The sequence below is a fragment of the Macaca nemestrina genome, chromosome 14 (assembly GCF_043159975.1).
Source record: "Macaca nemestrina isolate mMacNem1 chromosome 14, mMacNem.hap1, whole genome shotgun sequence".
NCBI classification, from domain to species: Eukaryota; Metazoa; Chordata; class Mammalia; order Primates; family Cercopithecidae; genus Macaca; species Macaca nemestrina.
Window position 1 is genome coordinate 76,257,177 of NC_092138.1, and position 16,789 is coordinate 76,273,965.

Sequence of the window (16,789 nt, forward strand, 5' to 3'; positions counted from 1 at the left end):
TTTATAAAAGTTGAATATATGTTTTATCAAAGAGAAAATTCTCAATAAATATCCCAAAGCAAAAAACATGTAGGGCATATATTTCACTATACTGCAATAAAATTAGAAACTAATAGCAAATGGTTGCCAAAAAAATACAACAACAAGAAAATTTAAAAACACTTTCTAAAAGAAAAATAAGCAACTGACATTAGAAACCAATGACAATGATACTACAAATGGAAACGGGATATCCCCAAAGGTCTATCAGAAGAAAGTTCACAGCCTCGAGTGCTTTGCTTACTAAACAAGAAAGAGTAAAAATAAATAAGCATTCAATCCAAGAGTGGTAGAGTGGAGAGGAAATAAAATAAACATAAACAAAAAGAACAGATTTAATGAAGATATAGCAGAAAGTGTATTTGAAAAAGCAAATCCCAGAGCTAGTTTTTTTTAAGAGTAATAAAGTGAACAGACTTTTGCAACACTGATCAAGAAGGGAGAGAGAAATCATAAACACATAACATGAGGCATGAGAAAGGGGATAAAACAAATACAGAGATTTTAAAAAGTAACCGAATAACTGTATATAACACTCTACTAATGAATCTGAAAAGGTCCAAATTTATATGTCAAAGTACCAAAATTAAGGAGAGAGAGAACATGTGAAGGAACAAAACCTACCTAGAAGGATTTACCAGTAAATTAAATATCAAGAACCAGCTAATTCATGTTTCATAAATTAATGGATGTATGTACAATAGGTGGATGGAAGAAGGGATGAATAAATGACTGGATAAACGGAGAGATGGATGGATGAATAGGGCCTCAATACGTAGAATTGGAGACTGGTAAAGGGGCCAAGAATGGAGGAGGGAAGAAGAGAGTTTTATGACTGGCTAAGGCTGATGCTTGACCTCCAGCCAAAACAATCTTGGCCTGCACCCACTCGGCCTGGCAGAAATCCCTTCCAAAAGTCCTAGGTTTGGACCATGGCGGTGGCCGACTCCTGTAATCCCAACGCTTTGGGAAGCCAAGTCTGGAGGATTGTTTGACCCCAAGAGTTCAAGATCAGCTTGGGCAAGATGGCGAGATTCTGTCTCTACTTTTATGAATAAAATATAAAACAGAAATCCCAGGTTTGGTCTTTCCTGAAACTGACAAGCCCTGCATACAGGACTAGAAGGCCAGTCATCACAGGCTAATCCAGACAGATCAATTAAACCGGGAGAACCAGAAAGCCTGACAGTGTCCAGGCTCTCCTAGTGACCTGCCCTTCCCTCCCCAACCCTCTGTTTCCTCCCCAGGAGCTTGCAGGTGCAGTCTCTCCAGGGGGCGGTGAGAGCCATGAATAGTAAGGGTTTTAGCTCAAGCACACAGAGGCGTTTAGCTGCCCAAACCTAATCCCCCAATAATCGGCTTATGTAAATTCCTACTTCAACCCCTTCCCCTGCAGGTCCTAGCCCCGAAATTCTCTACATTGGGAGACTGGCATGGGAGAGGACCCATCATTCTGAAGGATCACTGCTAGTGGAATGATGCAGCAAAGATTGTTTCCCCTGCTTCTAAAAGCATAAAACCAACAATAACATTTAAGAACGTTTTGAAAAGGAAAAAACCATCAACCCTGGTCCTAGGATGTCAGCACAGTCGTGCTCCTTTCTCTGTAGCCCTTGTCCTTTCTCTGAGTCCTTGTCCACTTGCACACAGATCCTATTTGACAGCTAATTGTTTTGTTTAGCATCATCCATTTCCAATCTTGCTATCCTGTTATCACGATTCTTTTTCTCAGCTGTAAAATATGCCATTGAAAAAAATATTATCACTTTACAGTTTTTGGCTAAGGTGAAGATTAATACAGGTTATTGCTTCAAAATGTAACATTTGCTGTATTAGAACTGCCACATAGGGAGAACAGAGGAGCAGAAAGAGGAGCAAATCAGGGAAGCTTATTGCAAATATTAGTTTTTGTAGTTGTTGTTTGTTTGTTTTTCGAGATGGAGTCTCTGTTGTGCAGGTTGGAGTGCAGTGGCGTGATCTCGGCTCACTGCAACCTCTGCCTCAAGCAAAGTGATTCTCATGTCTCAACGTCCCGAGTAGCTGGGATTACAGGTGTGCGCCACCACACCTGGCTATTTTTTGTATTTTTAGTAGACATGAGGTTTCACCATGTTGGTCAGGTTGTTCTCAAACCCCTGACCTGAGATGATCCACCTGCCTCGGCCTCCCAAAATGCTGAGATTACAAGCGTGAACCACCGCACCTGGCCTTAGGTTATGTTTCTAAAGATCCCTTTTTACCAACTAATTTTCCCCAATCCACCCTCCAATCCCTCCTCTATACTGCCACCAGAATGAGTCTTGCAACCTGTAACTAAACATACTATTCCCATGTTCAAAGCACACAGTTGTATTTGTCTGGGCTGCCCTCTCCTCCACCCCTACACTTGTATTATAATTCCTACCCAGTCTTCACCACCCTTCCACCGGGCACCCAGCAGTCAGAGCTCCTGCCCTGGACAGTGTACTTTTAGATGGCCCTGCTCTGGCCCTCCTCCAGTGCTCACCCAACCCCCATGCCCCACCTTCTAGAACATATTCTGGGAATCTGGGACCCCTGAATTTCTGTTCAAATGACCATGAGCCCATTTCCAGGGCCTGTATAAGGCTATTCCCTAGGCCCATGTGGGCTGGGAGTTCACATCATATTCACAAGACCCTTCACAGAAAAGGACAGAGCTAGCGGGTGGGAAAAGAATGGGGATGGGGATGGAGTCTCCATTTGTACCCTTATCATGGCCCCCATAAATGTCAGAGCCACCCTTGCTTCAAGGCCTATTTTAAATGCCATCTATCCCATGAGTAACCTCTGATCCCCCAGCTAGAATCTTCTACCTCTCCATCCCTAACTCTAATTTCACACTCTCACATTCAGGACTGTCTGTCTTATATTAGTCATGTTGTCATGTCTTCTCCCTTCCAATAGCTGTTAGTGCCTTGAAAATAGATACAGAACTTTCCTCACCTTCATGCCCACCTCCCCATCCTACCCCACTCCCCGCCTACCACCATAACCTAGCAATTTATGCAACACCGTTTTAATTTATAATGAAACTGTATTGTTTCTTTTGGAGGTGGGTAAGATGGGTGGTGGTGTGACAACCCCAAAGTCTCAGTGACTTACAACAATAAAGATTTATTTCTCACTCATGTTATATGGTTGGTTGCGGGTTTGCTCCATGGTGTCCAGTCTGCATGAGCAACCCCAAACCAACTTTCTCATAGCTGAGCCCATCCAGCAATCCCAACGAGTCTTGCTCTATCCCCAGGCTGGAATGCAGTGGCACGATCTCGGCTCACTGCAACCCCTGCTTCCCAAGTTCAAGCGATTCTCCTGCCTCAGCCTCCTGAGTAGCTGGGATTACAGTCATGCGCCACCATGCCCGGCTAATTTTTCACTTTTTTCAGTAGAGATAAGGTTTCACCATGTTGACCAGGCTGGTCTCAAACTCCTGATCTCAAGTGATCTGTCCGCCTTGGCCTCCCAAAGTGCTGGGATTACAGGCGTGAGCCACAGCGCCGGGTCCAGCAATCCCTTGTAAAGCTTCTGCTCCATCAAGATCAACGTTAGGGCTGCTCACATTCTATTGGCTGATGCAAGTTGTATGGTCAAGCCTGGCAATGGGGCAGGGAAGTATAGTTCCTCCACTTACAGGGAGGTGCTGCCAATCACATGGCAGTGAGTGGGGTATATTATTCTCTCCCAGGGAAGGGAGCCAATAGTTGTTAACAATAATACAGTGGACCACAATAAAATTTACAATATACCAACTGTGTGCTAGGCATACTGCTAAATGCTTTACCTACCTTTTTCTCGTTTAGTCCTCACAATTCTGTCATTGTCCCCATTTTACAGATAAGGACTAAGGCAAGCATAAATTCTATAATTTGCCTAGGATCACAAAAGTGAATAGACAAGGAATTTCCACCCGGGTAATGTAACTCCAGAGCCCTTTGCTCTTATCCACTAAGCTGGAATTCATTTGTGAATTTATTGTGCCAGGTCCTATACCAGATCTTTCAGAGAGAGTGGTACCTGGGAATTCATTACTTATTCATTCATTAATTAACATTTGATGAACACCTATTCACTGGGAGTAGATGGGGTGGGGAAAGGCAGAGAAGATAAATAAGTAAATATTACTAAGTGGGGATAAGTGTTAAGAAGAATAAAACAGAAGGATGAAGACTGTGTGTGTGTGTGTGTGTGTGTGTGTGTGTGTGTGTGTGTGTGTGTGTGTGTGAAGGAACAGTTTTTATTTATTTATTTTAAAGAGATAAGGTCTCACTATGTTGGCCAGGCTGGAGTGTTGTGGCTACTCACAGGTGCGATCATAGTGCACTACAGCCTCAGACTCCTGGCCTCAGGTGATCCTCTTGCCTCAGCCTCTGGAGTAGGTGGGATTACAGGCTCACCACCATGCCAGACAGACGGTGCAATTTTAGATATTGTGGTCAGAGACTTCACTGAGAAGGTGCCATTTGAGTAAAGACCTAAAGAATGTCAGCTCCTTGAGGGCAAGGACTTTTATCTGTTTTGTTTGAAGTTGTGTCCCCAGGAATTAGAACAGGGCCTGGCTCATCGTAAGCTCTCGGTAATAATGTGTTGAACGAATGAAAGGAGGTTAGGGAGGGAATCGTGGATAACTTGGGGGAAGAGTGTTTAAGGCAGAGGAAACAGTGAAAAGTGAAAAGACTCTGAGGTGAGTTCCTGAAACAACAAAGAGACCAAAGTGGCTAGAGCTGAGTGAGCCCCAGGGAGAGAAGAGACAGCTCAGAGGGATAAAAGATATCCCTGGGCTCATTATAAAGGCTTCGGCATAAGTCAGTGAAATGGAGAGCCACTGCGGGATTTCGAGCAGAGAAGTGACCAGAATCTGACTTGTGTTTTCATAGCATCATTCTGGATGATGTTGGAGAATAGACAGAAGGAGGCAAGTCCAGAAGCAGGAAGACCAATTAGAAGTCCCCTCCCTCAATGAAATAATCAATATTAGTGCTGGGCACTGTGCAAACGGAAATGGATAAATTCGGGAACCTACCCAGTACAGTGACTGTTAAATTCTGCAGTGCATCTTAATCTCCTGAAATACTTAGGCTTTAAAAATGCAGATTTCAGACCCCACCCCCACCTCCGAAAAATCCTGGTTTCATGGGTTTGGGTTGTGGGTGTTGGGATCCTCCTTCCCCACCTGTGATTCTGAAGCAAGCGGTTCCTGAACTCCAGTTAGAGGCTCACTGGCGCTTAATAAGCATCTGATGAATTAACAACGGATACGGACTTTCCCAGGGTTGAATGTGTTGGAGAAGGAGGTTAGTAAGCGGCTCCCCCAGCCCAGGTGGGTAGCAGGACCCCCTTACCGCCCCCAAGCCTCACATAAGGCGGGGCTCTCCTTCCTCCCTTGCTCCCTTTCCAGGGCACAAGAGAGGGCTGGTCTCGGGAAGCCCGGGCGCGGGGAGTGGGGAGGAACCGGTGGGAGTCCCTGTCGGGAAAGGGCCCCCGGGCCCCGCGAGACAAAGGGCGGTGTCCTATAAAGGCGGCGGCGGCGCGGCGTCCAGGCGAGGGCGCACACGGCCGGCGAGGGCGACGGCGACGGCGCGGGCTCTTTGCGAGGAGGTGCGTGGACTCCGGGGGTACGTGGGCGCCACCAGGGCCGGGCTCGTGGGCCTGCGGGTCTCTCGCTGAGCCACACTCACCCGGGAGAGCAGGAGTGCGGCAGAGGCTTGGTAGTAGCCACCGAGCCAATTCGATGGGAAGACCCGGGGACCTTCCGCGGGGCAGGGGCGGTGGCTCGGGTGCTAGGCCGACTCTCTAGCGTGTTGGCGGGGCCGCGTCGCTTTTATGCGTGATGCCGCGTACCCACTTATACCGCGCCCGACAGCGCGTCTCCCAGAGCCCTTCAAGGAGCTCGCGCATCCCTGAGCGACTCCCGGACACCTGGCAGATTCGAAACTTCAGCCACGAGATGCTTTCCTGGACTCCCTAAATACTTAGTCATTAGGCAAGGCAATGGTTTGCAAGGGGGAGCAAACGTTATAATAAGAAAAACGGAAAGGCCTGGAAGCGAAGCGGGCAAGGGAAGAAGGTTGGGCAGGTATTCGAGGTGCGTCCAGGCTGCACGGTGCAGGGATTGGGTGCATCTTAGAACAGGTGGCTTCCCCCAGCGTGAGGCTACCGTGAACGGCGCTGAAGAGCAGAATTCATACTGTGTGCTGCTGATTTAATATATCAACATGCAGAGTTGTGTGAGAAAAGTGACTTGCAAAATATATATGGTGATTTTAAAGGGTGTGTGTGTGTATGTGTGATACACACACCAAACTGGCTGCGGCTGGGGAGTGAGACCGAGTAGCTAAACAGGTAGGGAGCCTTTTATGCTTTACTTCAGGCACATGTGTATGCTTGATTTATTTTTTTCTTAAATGAGCTCGTATTACTTCTATACTAACTTCAAAAGGCAGAGCTGTGCCTCATATTGGAGGTTAAGCACTGTTCCCCAATCTAACTATATAAACCACCCTTCATGGCAAGTATTTTCACTTACTTTCAAGAGAAAGGTGAAAGAAGAGACAAATGCACCGGACCAAATGCCAGGAAGATAAATTTAAAGCTGAATGAAGAAAGAGCTGCATGTGTGTGAATGCCTGGGACAGGCCCCCCAGTGTTAGCTGTGAGCCTGTGCTGCACCCTTTCTGGTGAACCCGGGCTTCGTGTCCAGGAACCCCTGGCACAAAAAGTAGCAGCTCCTGTTAGGGGCATTGGTCACCTTGGGGGAGTGTGTCCTTCTTTTCTTTGCTAATGTGTTACCTTCAGTAGCGACAATATAAACAGAGGATTTATGCGTATCTATGTTCCTGGTGTTTCTACCTGACTTTCCTCCAACCCAGGCATTCTTAACCTGGGGTACCCAACCCCCATCCACCCAGGGATATACAGATAGAATTCAGGGGTGCTATGAATTTGGATGGAGAAAAATTACATCTTTACTTCCACTAACGTTTCATCTAAACATAGCATTTCCTTTATTTATGAATGTGGGTAATAAACTGTAGTAGTATTAGCTGTGGTGGTGAATTTGTCACCAATAGAAATCATAGATGCGTGCATTTCATGTCACAGATGTTGCAGATCTTTTGAAAACATCATTTACGTATCACTTTTTAGAGATTATCATAATAAGTCTAGTTATTTAATGTGTTAAATATGAAGCACATGTATTGCTATATTGTATTTTATTTTAATAACTACTAAATATAATTAGTTATTTTCTGTGTCTATGTATTTTTAATTTATGGACTTAAAATAATTATTCTGAGACGAGAACCAAAGCCTTTTTACTTTATGTATTTAAAAATCATTGTTCTGAAAATGAATCTGTCCCTAGGCTTCCCCAGACTCCTAGAAGGGTCCATGGTACAAAAAAGGTTATGAACCCTGACCCGGCAGGAGTCCTCAGTGGTGACGTAAATGCGTCAATATCCAGGCCTGGGACACAGGCTATACCACTGATTCCCTGTGTGGCCTAAATGCTTCACCTCTATTTTGGCATCTATCAAATGTTCTCCGATTCTGTGGCATCTAGTCCTTTTTTTTTTTTTTTTTTTTTTTTTTTTTAGCTCTTACATTACTCTGAGATCACGATTAGCAGCAATCAGTCCTTGTGACTGGAAAAACACTAAATGCAGTTTTCCTTTGATTTAATAAGTACTTCAGTAATTTTCCAGTGATCTCTACTTTGAGCTTTTCCAGCTTGTTAAACCACTGATTTCTGTTTCCCCTTTGGAGAAGGAGACGAACACACTTGAGGATAAATCAACAAGGAATGATTAAGCACCTCCTAGGATGGAGACTACATTTTAGAAGCCAGTTTTCTCTGTTTTTTTGTTTGTTTGTTTGTTTTTCTGTCTGTTTCTAGTACAATAGGATAGAGCCCTCTTAGAAAAGAACAACACAGTTAGTTTATCCTGCCTAATCTTTTTTCCTCCCAGCTTGAAAAAGACCCCCCATGGGACTATGGTTGACTTAGTGAATGAGCTAAACCCTCTTTTGATAAGAGAAGCATGAATGTAACTTTGCTGCCACAATCCTGGCCAGCGTCAGTGTGAACAAAACTAGATAGTTTTCTACCTTAAAATCCCCTTGATTCAGGTTCAAACTTTTATATTTTAGGTATACTTGGGTATAGTTCTGACAACACTCAGGTTTTCATTGTAGAACCAAAGGTCAGATTATTCAGAAATGACTTAGGTTAGATAAAAGGCAATGGGGCCAGACATGGTGGCTCACGCCTGTAATCCCAACACTTTGGGAGGCCAACGCAGGTGGATCACCTGAGGTTAGGAGTTTGAGACCAGCCTGGCCAACGTGGTGAAAACTCATCTCTACTAAAAATACAAAAAGTAGCTGGGTGTAGTGGCGGGCACCTGCAATCCCAGCTACTTGGTAGGCTGAGGCAGGAGAATCACTTGAACCCGTGAGACGAGGTTGCAGTGAGCCGAGACTGTGCCACGGGAGGTAGAGGTTGCAGGGAGCAACAAGATTGGCCACTACACTCCAGCCTGGGCGACAGGAGCAAAACTCTGTCCAAAAAAAAAAAAAAAAAAAAAAAAAAAAGGAAATGGGCGGGGCATTGTAGCATTTCTGAGTAGAATGAGGTCCTGGGGATCACCTGGCCCACCCCTTTCAGTTTTGGAAGGCTACTTGCCCTGTCTGGGAGCCCGCTAGAATGCCTGGCTAGCTACTGCTTCTCTGCTCCTGCAGTCGCAGTGCTTCCCTCACACGTTAATACAATCAGCCAGCTCCTCAGCATTCAGCAGCAAGCACAATACCTGGCTCGCAGTGTCGGCAAATGTTGGTCCCAAAGCTTGGAGTGCATAGTATTGTAATTGGTCCTTGGGTCCAACTAGGAATGTCTCCAGGGAGAGAGGATGTGGGTGCAAGCGGACAGTGGGGTGAGCTGGAAGCCATGCGGTGACCTTGTGCTGCTGTGCTTCCAGTTCACCATGAATTCTCAGCACAGCACTGGACTCTCCAACCTAGACACAAGCAGGAAAGGCAACAAGAAAGGAACTGGGATGGGGAAATGTCCAGGGGGCAGAGAGGTGATTGAAAAATGCAGTTGGTGCAGTGGTTCACCCATAATCCCAGCAATTTGGGAGGCTGAGGCAGGAGGATTGCTTGAGCCCAGGAGTTCCAGGCCAGCCTGGGCAACATAGTGAGACCCTTTCTCTACCAAAAATAGTTTTTTAAAAAAAGAACAAAAAGAAAGAAAAATGCTTTTCTTTGCAACAATGATGCTTTCCATGTGTATAGGGAGGAAATTGCTACATTTATTTAGCATCTATGTGCTAGACACTTTATAATGCATTTCGTGTAATCCTCACAAAAGTCCTGCTGATGGCTGTATCTCCCTCCGTTTTCCAGAGAAGAAAACCGAGGCTTCGATAAGTTAAATGATAACTAGGACATCGAGAGCAGAGATTCAAAGCTGGATGTTTCTGCCCTAAAGCCCATAAGCATTTAAAACATTTCTTCTGTTATGAAGCAAATAATACATGAATAATTTATTATAAAAATATAAAACAGCCGGGCACAGTGGCTCACGCCAGTGAGCATCTCCAGGCCCCCCGGATGTTTCCCCATTCCAGTTCCTTTCTTGTTGCCTTTCCTGCTTGTGTCTGGGTTAGAGAGTCCAGTGCCGTGCTGAGAATAATCCCAGCACTCTGGGAGACCGAGGCGGGCGGATCATGAGGTCAGGAGATCGAAACTGTCCTGGCCAGGATGGTGAAACCCCTTTTCTACTAAAATTACAAAAAATTAGCTGGACCTAGTGGCGTGCGCCTGTAGTTCCAGCTACTAGGGAGGCTGAGGCAGGAAAATTGCTTGAACCTGGGAGGCAGAAGTTGTGCCTCCCAAGAAGTGAGCCGAGATTGCACCACTGCACTCCAACCTGGCGACAGAGTGAAACTCCGTCTCAAAAAAAAAAAAAAAAAAAAAAAAAAAAAAATATATATATATATATATATATATATATATATATAAAAAATACAAAAAAAGAATAAAACACCACAAGTCTCTCTTTTTTCTCTTCTCCCAATCTACTGTCCTTCTCCCAAGGAACCACTGTTGACAGTTTGGCCTGAATCCTTCCAGGTTTTTGGTCTACACACACACACACACACACACACACACACACACACACACACTCCGCCATATATTCCTGTAAAGTGAATCAAAAGAGCACATAAACAAAGCTCAGGCCTTCTCTAATGCATGACAACGTCTTCATTAGGAAGAAAATGATGAATTACAACATTTACTTTTCTCCGTTTTATTTGTAGAGATAATAATTGCAATCATTAATTTTTTTTTTTTTTTTTTTTTGAGACAGTCTCACTCTGTTGCCCAGGCTGGAGTGCAATGGTGCGATCTCGACTCATTGCAACCTCCACCTCCTGGGTTCAAGTGATTCTTCTGTCTCAATCTCCTAATTGGCCCTGACTACAGGCATGCGCCACCACGCCCTGCTAATTTTTTGTATTTTTAGTAGAAATGGAATTTCACCGTGTTGGCCAGGCTGGTCTTGAACTCCTGACCTCAGGTGATCTGGCCCCCTTGGCCTGCCAATGCTCTGGGATTTCTGGTGTGAGCTACTGAGCCCCGCCAATCATTAAATATTTATTGAGCCTTTACTATGCACCAGACACTGAGCTAAGGTACTTTATGTGTATCATTTTATGTGTCCTCCCAATGATGCAGTACTCCTGAACTGCTCTTTACTTATGAGGCATTTGAAACACAGAGAGGTTAAGTAGATTGCTCAAGGTCACACAGCTAGGGGGAGTAGAACCAACAGCCAAACCAGGGTTCTGGCCTTGGAGCGAGCCTGTGCTCTTGACCACCATGCACATGGTTCCACCGATGGCTGAGTTATGTGAAGACTCCTGTAGAGTCAGGGCTTGGTGGTAGGAGAAGATCTGGCCTGCTCTTTAAAGAAATAGGTAAGTAGAGAGTGGGGAGGAAATTCAAGGAACAGAAAATGACACTGTGCAAAAGGGTAGAGTTGGGAATATTCATGAGTCTTTGGAGGAACCAGAAAGGGCCCAGTGCCCAGGGGAGCTGAGCGTGGAGCAGGCAGCAGACCAATAGCAGTAAGCCAAGAGCATCAGACTGCCTGGGGCTGCACCTTGGCTTGTTTGCCAGTGCCTCCCAAGTGTTCCTATTAGCACATGTTAATCCAAGCCACCTGAAAAAAAGGGGCCCGTGCCTCTAGGAGTGAAAAATGGCTGCATCATGCTTGGCAGTATATGATGATAAACCACTCTCCTAGACTCGGAAAGGTCATCCAATGCAGCCCCGAAGAGGCCCAAGTATCTTCTACAGAATACATGCCAAATAACCATTCCCACCTGCCCCTTGCCTTTTCATTTTTGTGAGACTAAACACCCCCACTTCTGTTCTTCATACAACAGGGTTTCAAGACCCTTCATCACTCTGTTCCTGCTCCTCTAAATATAGTCCAGTCTGGATATTTTAGTTCTTACAGAGAGGGGCTGAATCCTCCCAATGTGGTCCGCCAGCTAATAAGAGAGCTGTATTGTCTTCTCTATTCCAAATTATGAAACCTAGAATCATTTTCTTTTTTTACTTCATTCTGAGAACACACTGTTGGTTCATACTCAACTCTCTGTTGGTGGCCCGGCGTGGTGACTCACGCTTGCAATCCCAGCACTTTGGGAGGCTGAGGCAGGTGGATCACCTGAGATCAGGAGTTTAAGACCAGCCTGGCCAACATGGTGAAACCCCGTCTCTACTAAAAATATAAAAACTAGCCAGGCATGGTGGCAGGTGCCTATAGTCCCAGCTACTCTGGAGGCTAAAGGCAGGAGAATCGCTCAAACCCGGGAGCTGGAGGTTGCAGTGAGCTGAGATCGTGCCATGGCACTCCAGCCTGGGTGACAGAGTGAGATTCCATCTCAAAAAAACAAACAAACAAAAAAGAAAACAAACTTTCTATTGGCCAAACATATATTGTATTCACACATAAACTCAATCGATATTGTACCTGATTCTGAACAATCAGGAAGAGTTGGTTATGAAGGAAGAAATAGGAGTATTGGGACAAAGCAATCTTTCCACTGGAGGCTTCAAAACAGCCAGGGAGAAAAAGCTGAAGGGTGTTGTTCTCACCTTCCCCTGTCATCTACTACATTTTTTTCTCTTGTCAAAAAACCTGAAAATGAGGAAATGAATCACCTAAGCTCTGAGTCAAGAAAATCTAACATCTCAGGTTCTTGGCAGGACATGTGATAACAATCAGGCCTCTTATAAGATACTGGCCCTGAGGGCCCTTTCTCTTTCCATCTCAGGAACTCAGACATGACCAGGAAGATCTTCACAAATACCAGGGAGCGGTGGAGGCAGCAGAATGTCAACAGCGCCTTTGCCAAGCTGAGGAAGCTCATCCCCACTCACCCTCCAGACAAAAAGCTGAGCAAAAATGAAACGCTTCGCCTAGCAATGAGGTATATCAACTTCTTGGTCAAGGTCTTGGGAGAGCAAAGCCTGCAACAGACGGGAGTGCCTGCTCAGGGGAACATTCTGGGGCGCTTCCCTCAAGGACCCCACCTGCCAGGTCTGGAGGACAGGACTCCGCTTGAGAACTACCAGGTTCCTTCACCTGGCCCAAGCCACCACATTCCTTAGTGTGGCTCTTGGCTGTCATCTCCTAGGGCAGCACTTGCTCAGAAGTCACTGCCTGTGGACAGACTTTTGCATGTTCCAGAGCTGACCTGATGATAACTTGTGAAGCATGAATTTTAGCTTCCTGGGAGGTGGCTCAGGCACAGCTGCAGGGAGCTGAAAGGAGCCATGAGGAATATCACTTGTGGGCTCTCACCCCCCAAGATTTCAGGTAGAGCCACCTACCTCTGCCTATTTTAAATCCAGGTTCTGAATAAGACTTTTGGAGAAAAAATTCTAAGTTAAAAAAAAAAAAGGTTGAAAATCACTGTTTACTCAACGTCTTCAGTTATAAGAAAGAAGTTTTCTCATAATGGATCTCAGATGAATAAGTAGAATATGCTTCCTTCAGAACATATTTTAAAGTTTGTTTTGAAAAATGAGATTTGATCAAGGGTGAACAACATAAATTTAAGATTGATGGGCTGGGCACAGTGGCTCACGCCTGTAATTCCAGCACTTTGGGAGGCTGAGATGGGCAGATCACCTGAGGTCAGGAGTTCGAGACCAGCCTGGCCAACATGGTGAAACCCCGTTTCTACTAAAAATACAAAAATGAGCCAGGTGTGGTAGTGCTCACCTGTAATCCCAGCTACTTAGGAGGCTGAGGCACGAGAATCGCTTGAACCCAGGAGGGGGAGGTTGCAGTGAACCAAGATTATACCACTGCACTCCAGCCTGGGTAACAGAGTGAGGCTCAGTCTCAAAAAAAAAAAAAAAAAAAAAAAAGTTCTCTCATAATGGATCTCAGATGAATGAGAGTAGCAGCATATACTTCCCTCAGAACAGATTGAAAGATGGTTTTGAAAAATGAGATGTATTTGATCAAAGGTGAACAAAACAAATCTTACGATTGATGAATAGAAAGATAACCCCTGCAGAAACCAACCTGGGAGACTTGAGGGAAAAATCTGTGGCGAAAAGACACCTCCACCCCCAGCCCCGACTAAGGTGTGGGGATTACAGGAATGCGGCAGAGGTATGTGGAACGGTTCTGTGTCCTTTCAACTCTGTGAAAGTGTGAGGTGCTACTTGTGCTGAGCCATTTGTACATATGTGATTTCTAAAGTCAAATAATGGATTATATCTGTGAGAGGAAAGGACTGGATAATTTATGTGTTAGAGCTCATAGTTTTCTTATGAAAAACAGTTAGCTGAAACAAGTTAGCTAAAGCCTTCGTTTCACATGTTAGGCATTAAAACGTTTCACTCAGCCTGAACTCCTGCTAATTTAAAACCTGTAAAATTCAATTATGATTATGAAAATCCAAACATTACCATTTAACAACTCATTTAACAGAGAGCTTAGTTTAAACAAAACATTTAGAGAAAACAATAGAAATGTAATACCAGACTCTAATGAACTAATGACTTTGTAATTTGTCTTCTTTGCTATGGAGCATTAGCCGTCTCCAAAAAAAAAAAAGTTTTCTCATAATGGATCTCAGATGAATAAGTAGCATATGCTTCCCTCAGCACAGATTTTAAAGTTGGTTTTGAAAAATGAGATGTATTTGATAAAGGGTGATCAAGCTTAGTCTTAGGCTGGGAGGACTGGTACCCAACAAGTCAGTGAAATAGCACGGATCTGGCAGAATCCATCACCATATGCCACCCTGATGATACTTGGAGTCAAAGATAAATCCCATAGTTGAACCTGGAATACAAATAATGTCATTTGATTATCTCTGGGACATTTTCTTTCCCCAGAGTTCTTGACAGTACATTGGTTTTAAAACCTTCTGAACCATAGGTAGGAAATTGATGGATTTGAGATTAGGGATTTCCAGTGTATACACAATGGAGGAATTTAAATTTCCTGCCACTCAGAAGGTGTTTTACTTGTGAAAGGTTGAAATGAGCCTCCTTGGTGTGGTGATTGGAAGAAAGCTGGATGAAACTCTTACAATCTCATTCCCCTGAAATAGAAAGGTCATTATGTCATTAAACTCTATACAGCAATCGTACTTGTAACACAATGCATTTATCTGAACCAGTAAGATTTCCTTCTAGGCCCTTTATTTAAACTGCATTTTGTCAACTTCCCAGCATAGTCCAGGAAAACACATAATCAAAGAGATCAAAATGGTTTCCCTGAATGTGCATTTTTGTTCCTCACTAGCTTATGTGGACACAAGCTTACCCCCAAATTACCAGGTGATAGTACATTTCAAAGTTTTGATGACAGTTGTCAATTAACATCACTTACTCTCTCATCTGAAATTAAATCAAAATAACACTTTTTACGGTATTTTTATATCAGCTTTGTTTTAACATGTTGCCAAGGAAAGCGTAGAGTATCTCTTTGCCTAGATATAGGATTTTGCCTCTCTACCCAGGATGAGTCCACTTTTCTGCTGCTGGGGCCATGATCTGTGTCAAAGGGGGCCATGATCTTCTTTGACAAAGAGGGCCTTTCCACTGAAATGTAACAGAGTGCTCCTGAAAAGTCATGAGGAGATCAAGTTCTCATTAACCTATGTGAGGGGGATATCATTTAAAGAAATCTTGCAAATAATCCTATAATAAATAGATGAACCTTTAAATCATTAATTTATGTAATTCACCTCCTAAATGATTTCTTTTGCCTGCTTGCATTTTTGTACACCAAGTCGTGTTTGGTTAAAGCGACTGTTAAACCAGGTGTGTTGGCATGTGCCTGTAGTCCCAACTACGTGGGAGGCTGAGATGGGAGGACTGCTTGATATTAGGAGTTTGAGGCCAGCCTGAGCAACATGTCTCAAAGAAAAGAAGGAAAGAGAAAAAAAGAAGGTGTCTGTCAAAAGGAAAATATAGTCAATTGTGGACCAAAACCTTGAGACTGGAAGCTAACTCAAAAATCATTTTAGATTCTTCTCTGGTGTCCTATACTTAAGGCTTGGTGATGCAGTAGCAAGAATTTATTATTCAAAAACATTATGGTTCACTAGATGGTACATCCGTTTATAAATCATTTGAGCCCAACAGAATAGTTTCAACAGATTATATAACTATGCTACTCTGTAACTTAAACAAAAGTGGGGGCGGGCGCCACGGCTCACACCTGTAATCCCAGCACTTTGGGAGGCCGAGGTGGGAGGATCACTTGAGGCCAGGAGTTCGAGACCAGCCCGGACAACATGTTGAAACCCCATCTCTAAAAAAAATTAGCTGGGTGTAGTGGCGAGTGCCTGTAATCCCAGCTACTCGGGAGGCTGAGGAGGAAGAATCGCTTGAACCTGAGAGGCGGCGGTTGCAGTGAGCCGAGATCGCACCACTGCACTCCAGCAGAGAACAGACTCTGTCTCAAAAAAAAAAGTGTTTAGTCTGCTATGGACACCACTAGAAACTTCTAGAAACCGGGTATAAACAGGTCCATTGATTCATATAGATCATTTGATGGGCTAATGCCAGTCCCTCATTTTACGGAGGAGAAAATGGTTCTAGAGGGATTTGAAGTGACTTCCAGAGGTCACATGCACAGTTAGTGGAAACCCAGGACCCAGATCCAGGTCTGCAGACACTGTGTTTAGCCTTTCTAGAGCCCTGTTCAGCCACCAAGTATTTTAGGATTGAAAATGAAAAAGCACCATATCATTATGCTAGTCTCTTTTCAATAGCATTCAGTAATCTTCTTCATATTATGTCTTTTTACTGAAATTCAATTATTGTACTATGTAAAATGTGATTAGATATATCAACCAAAGATTTTATTTGTTGATGTTTTGTGAATTTTTAACCATTGATTATAATTTGTTATTTAACTGTTAATTTATTGCAAATAAATTATTTAAGAAAAGAAATTGTTCTTTTCTTTTAAAGAAAAATTTCATAAATTTACTAAGCACATTCAGCCCTTCTCTCATCTTCACAGCCACTATCCTGGCTTTGACACGTCCCCGCCACCTCCCACCAGCTCCCCCATGGTCTTTGGTATAGAAAAAAGCCCAGCATCACCTGAAATCAGTCTTCTTCCTCTTCATGCCACTTTTCTCACAGCTCCATAATGGTCATTCTCAAATCACAGCTG

At 44.1% G+C, this 16,789-nt stretch overlaps 1 protein-coding gene across 3 annotated transcripts in view; it reads left to right on the forward strand.

Annotated features, from left to right (window-relative positions):
• Nucleotides 1–16,516, forward strand: part of LOC105481024 (TAL bHLH transcription factor 2) — a 32,796-nt gene extending 16,280 nt beyond the window's left edge. Inside the window, exons 1-2 of one of the 3 annotated variants that reach the window (XM_071078111.1) lie at nt 4,335–5,377; nt 12,408–16,516. In XM_071078111.1, the coding sequence (XP_070934212.1) occupies nt 12,418–12,744 (327 nt within the window). In that variant the 5' untranslated portion in view covers nt 4,335–5,377; nt 12,408–12,417 and the 3' untranslated portion in view covers nt 12,745–16,516. Of the gene's footprint in view, nt 1–4,334; nt 5,378–5,526; nt 5,656–12,407 lie in introns of those variants that run through there. The other 2 variants (XM_011740273.3, XM_011740274.2) reach the window with 2 other exon arrangements.
• The last annotated feature ends 273 nt before the right edge of the window (nt 16,517–16,789 follow it).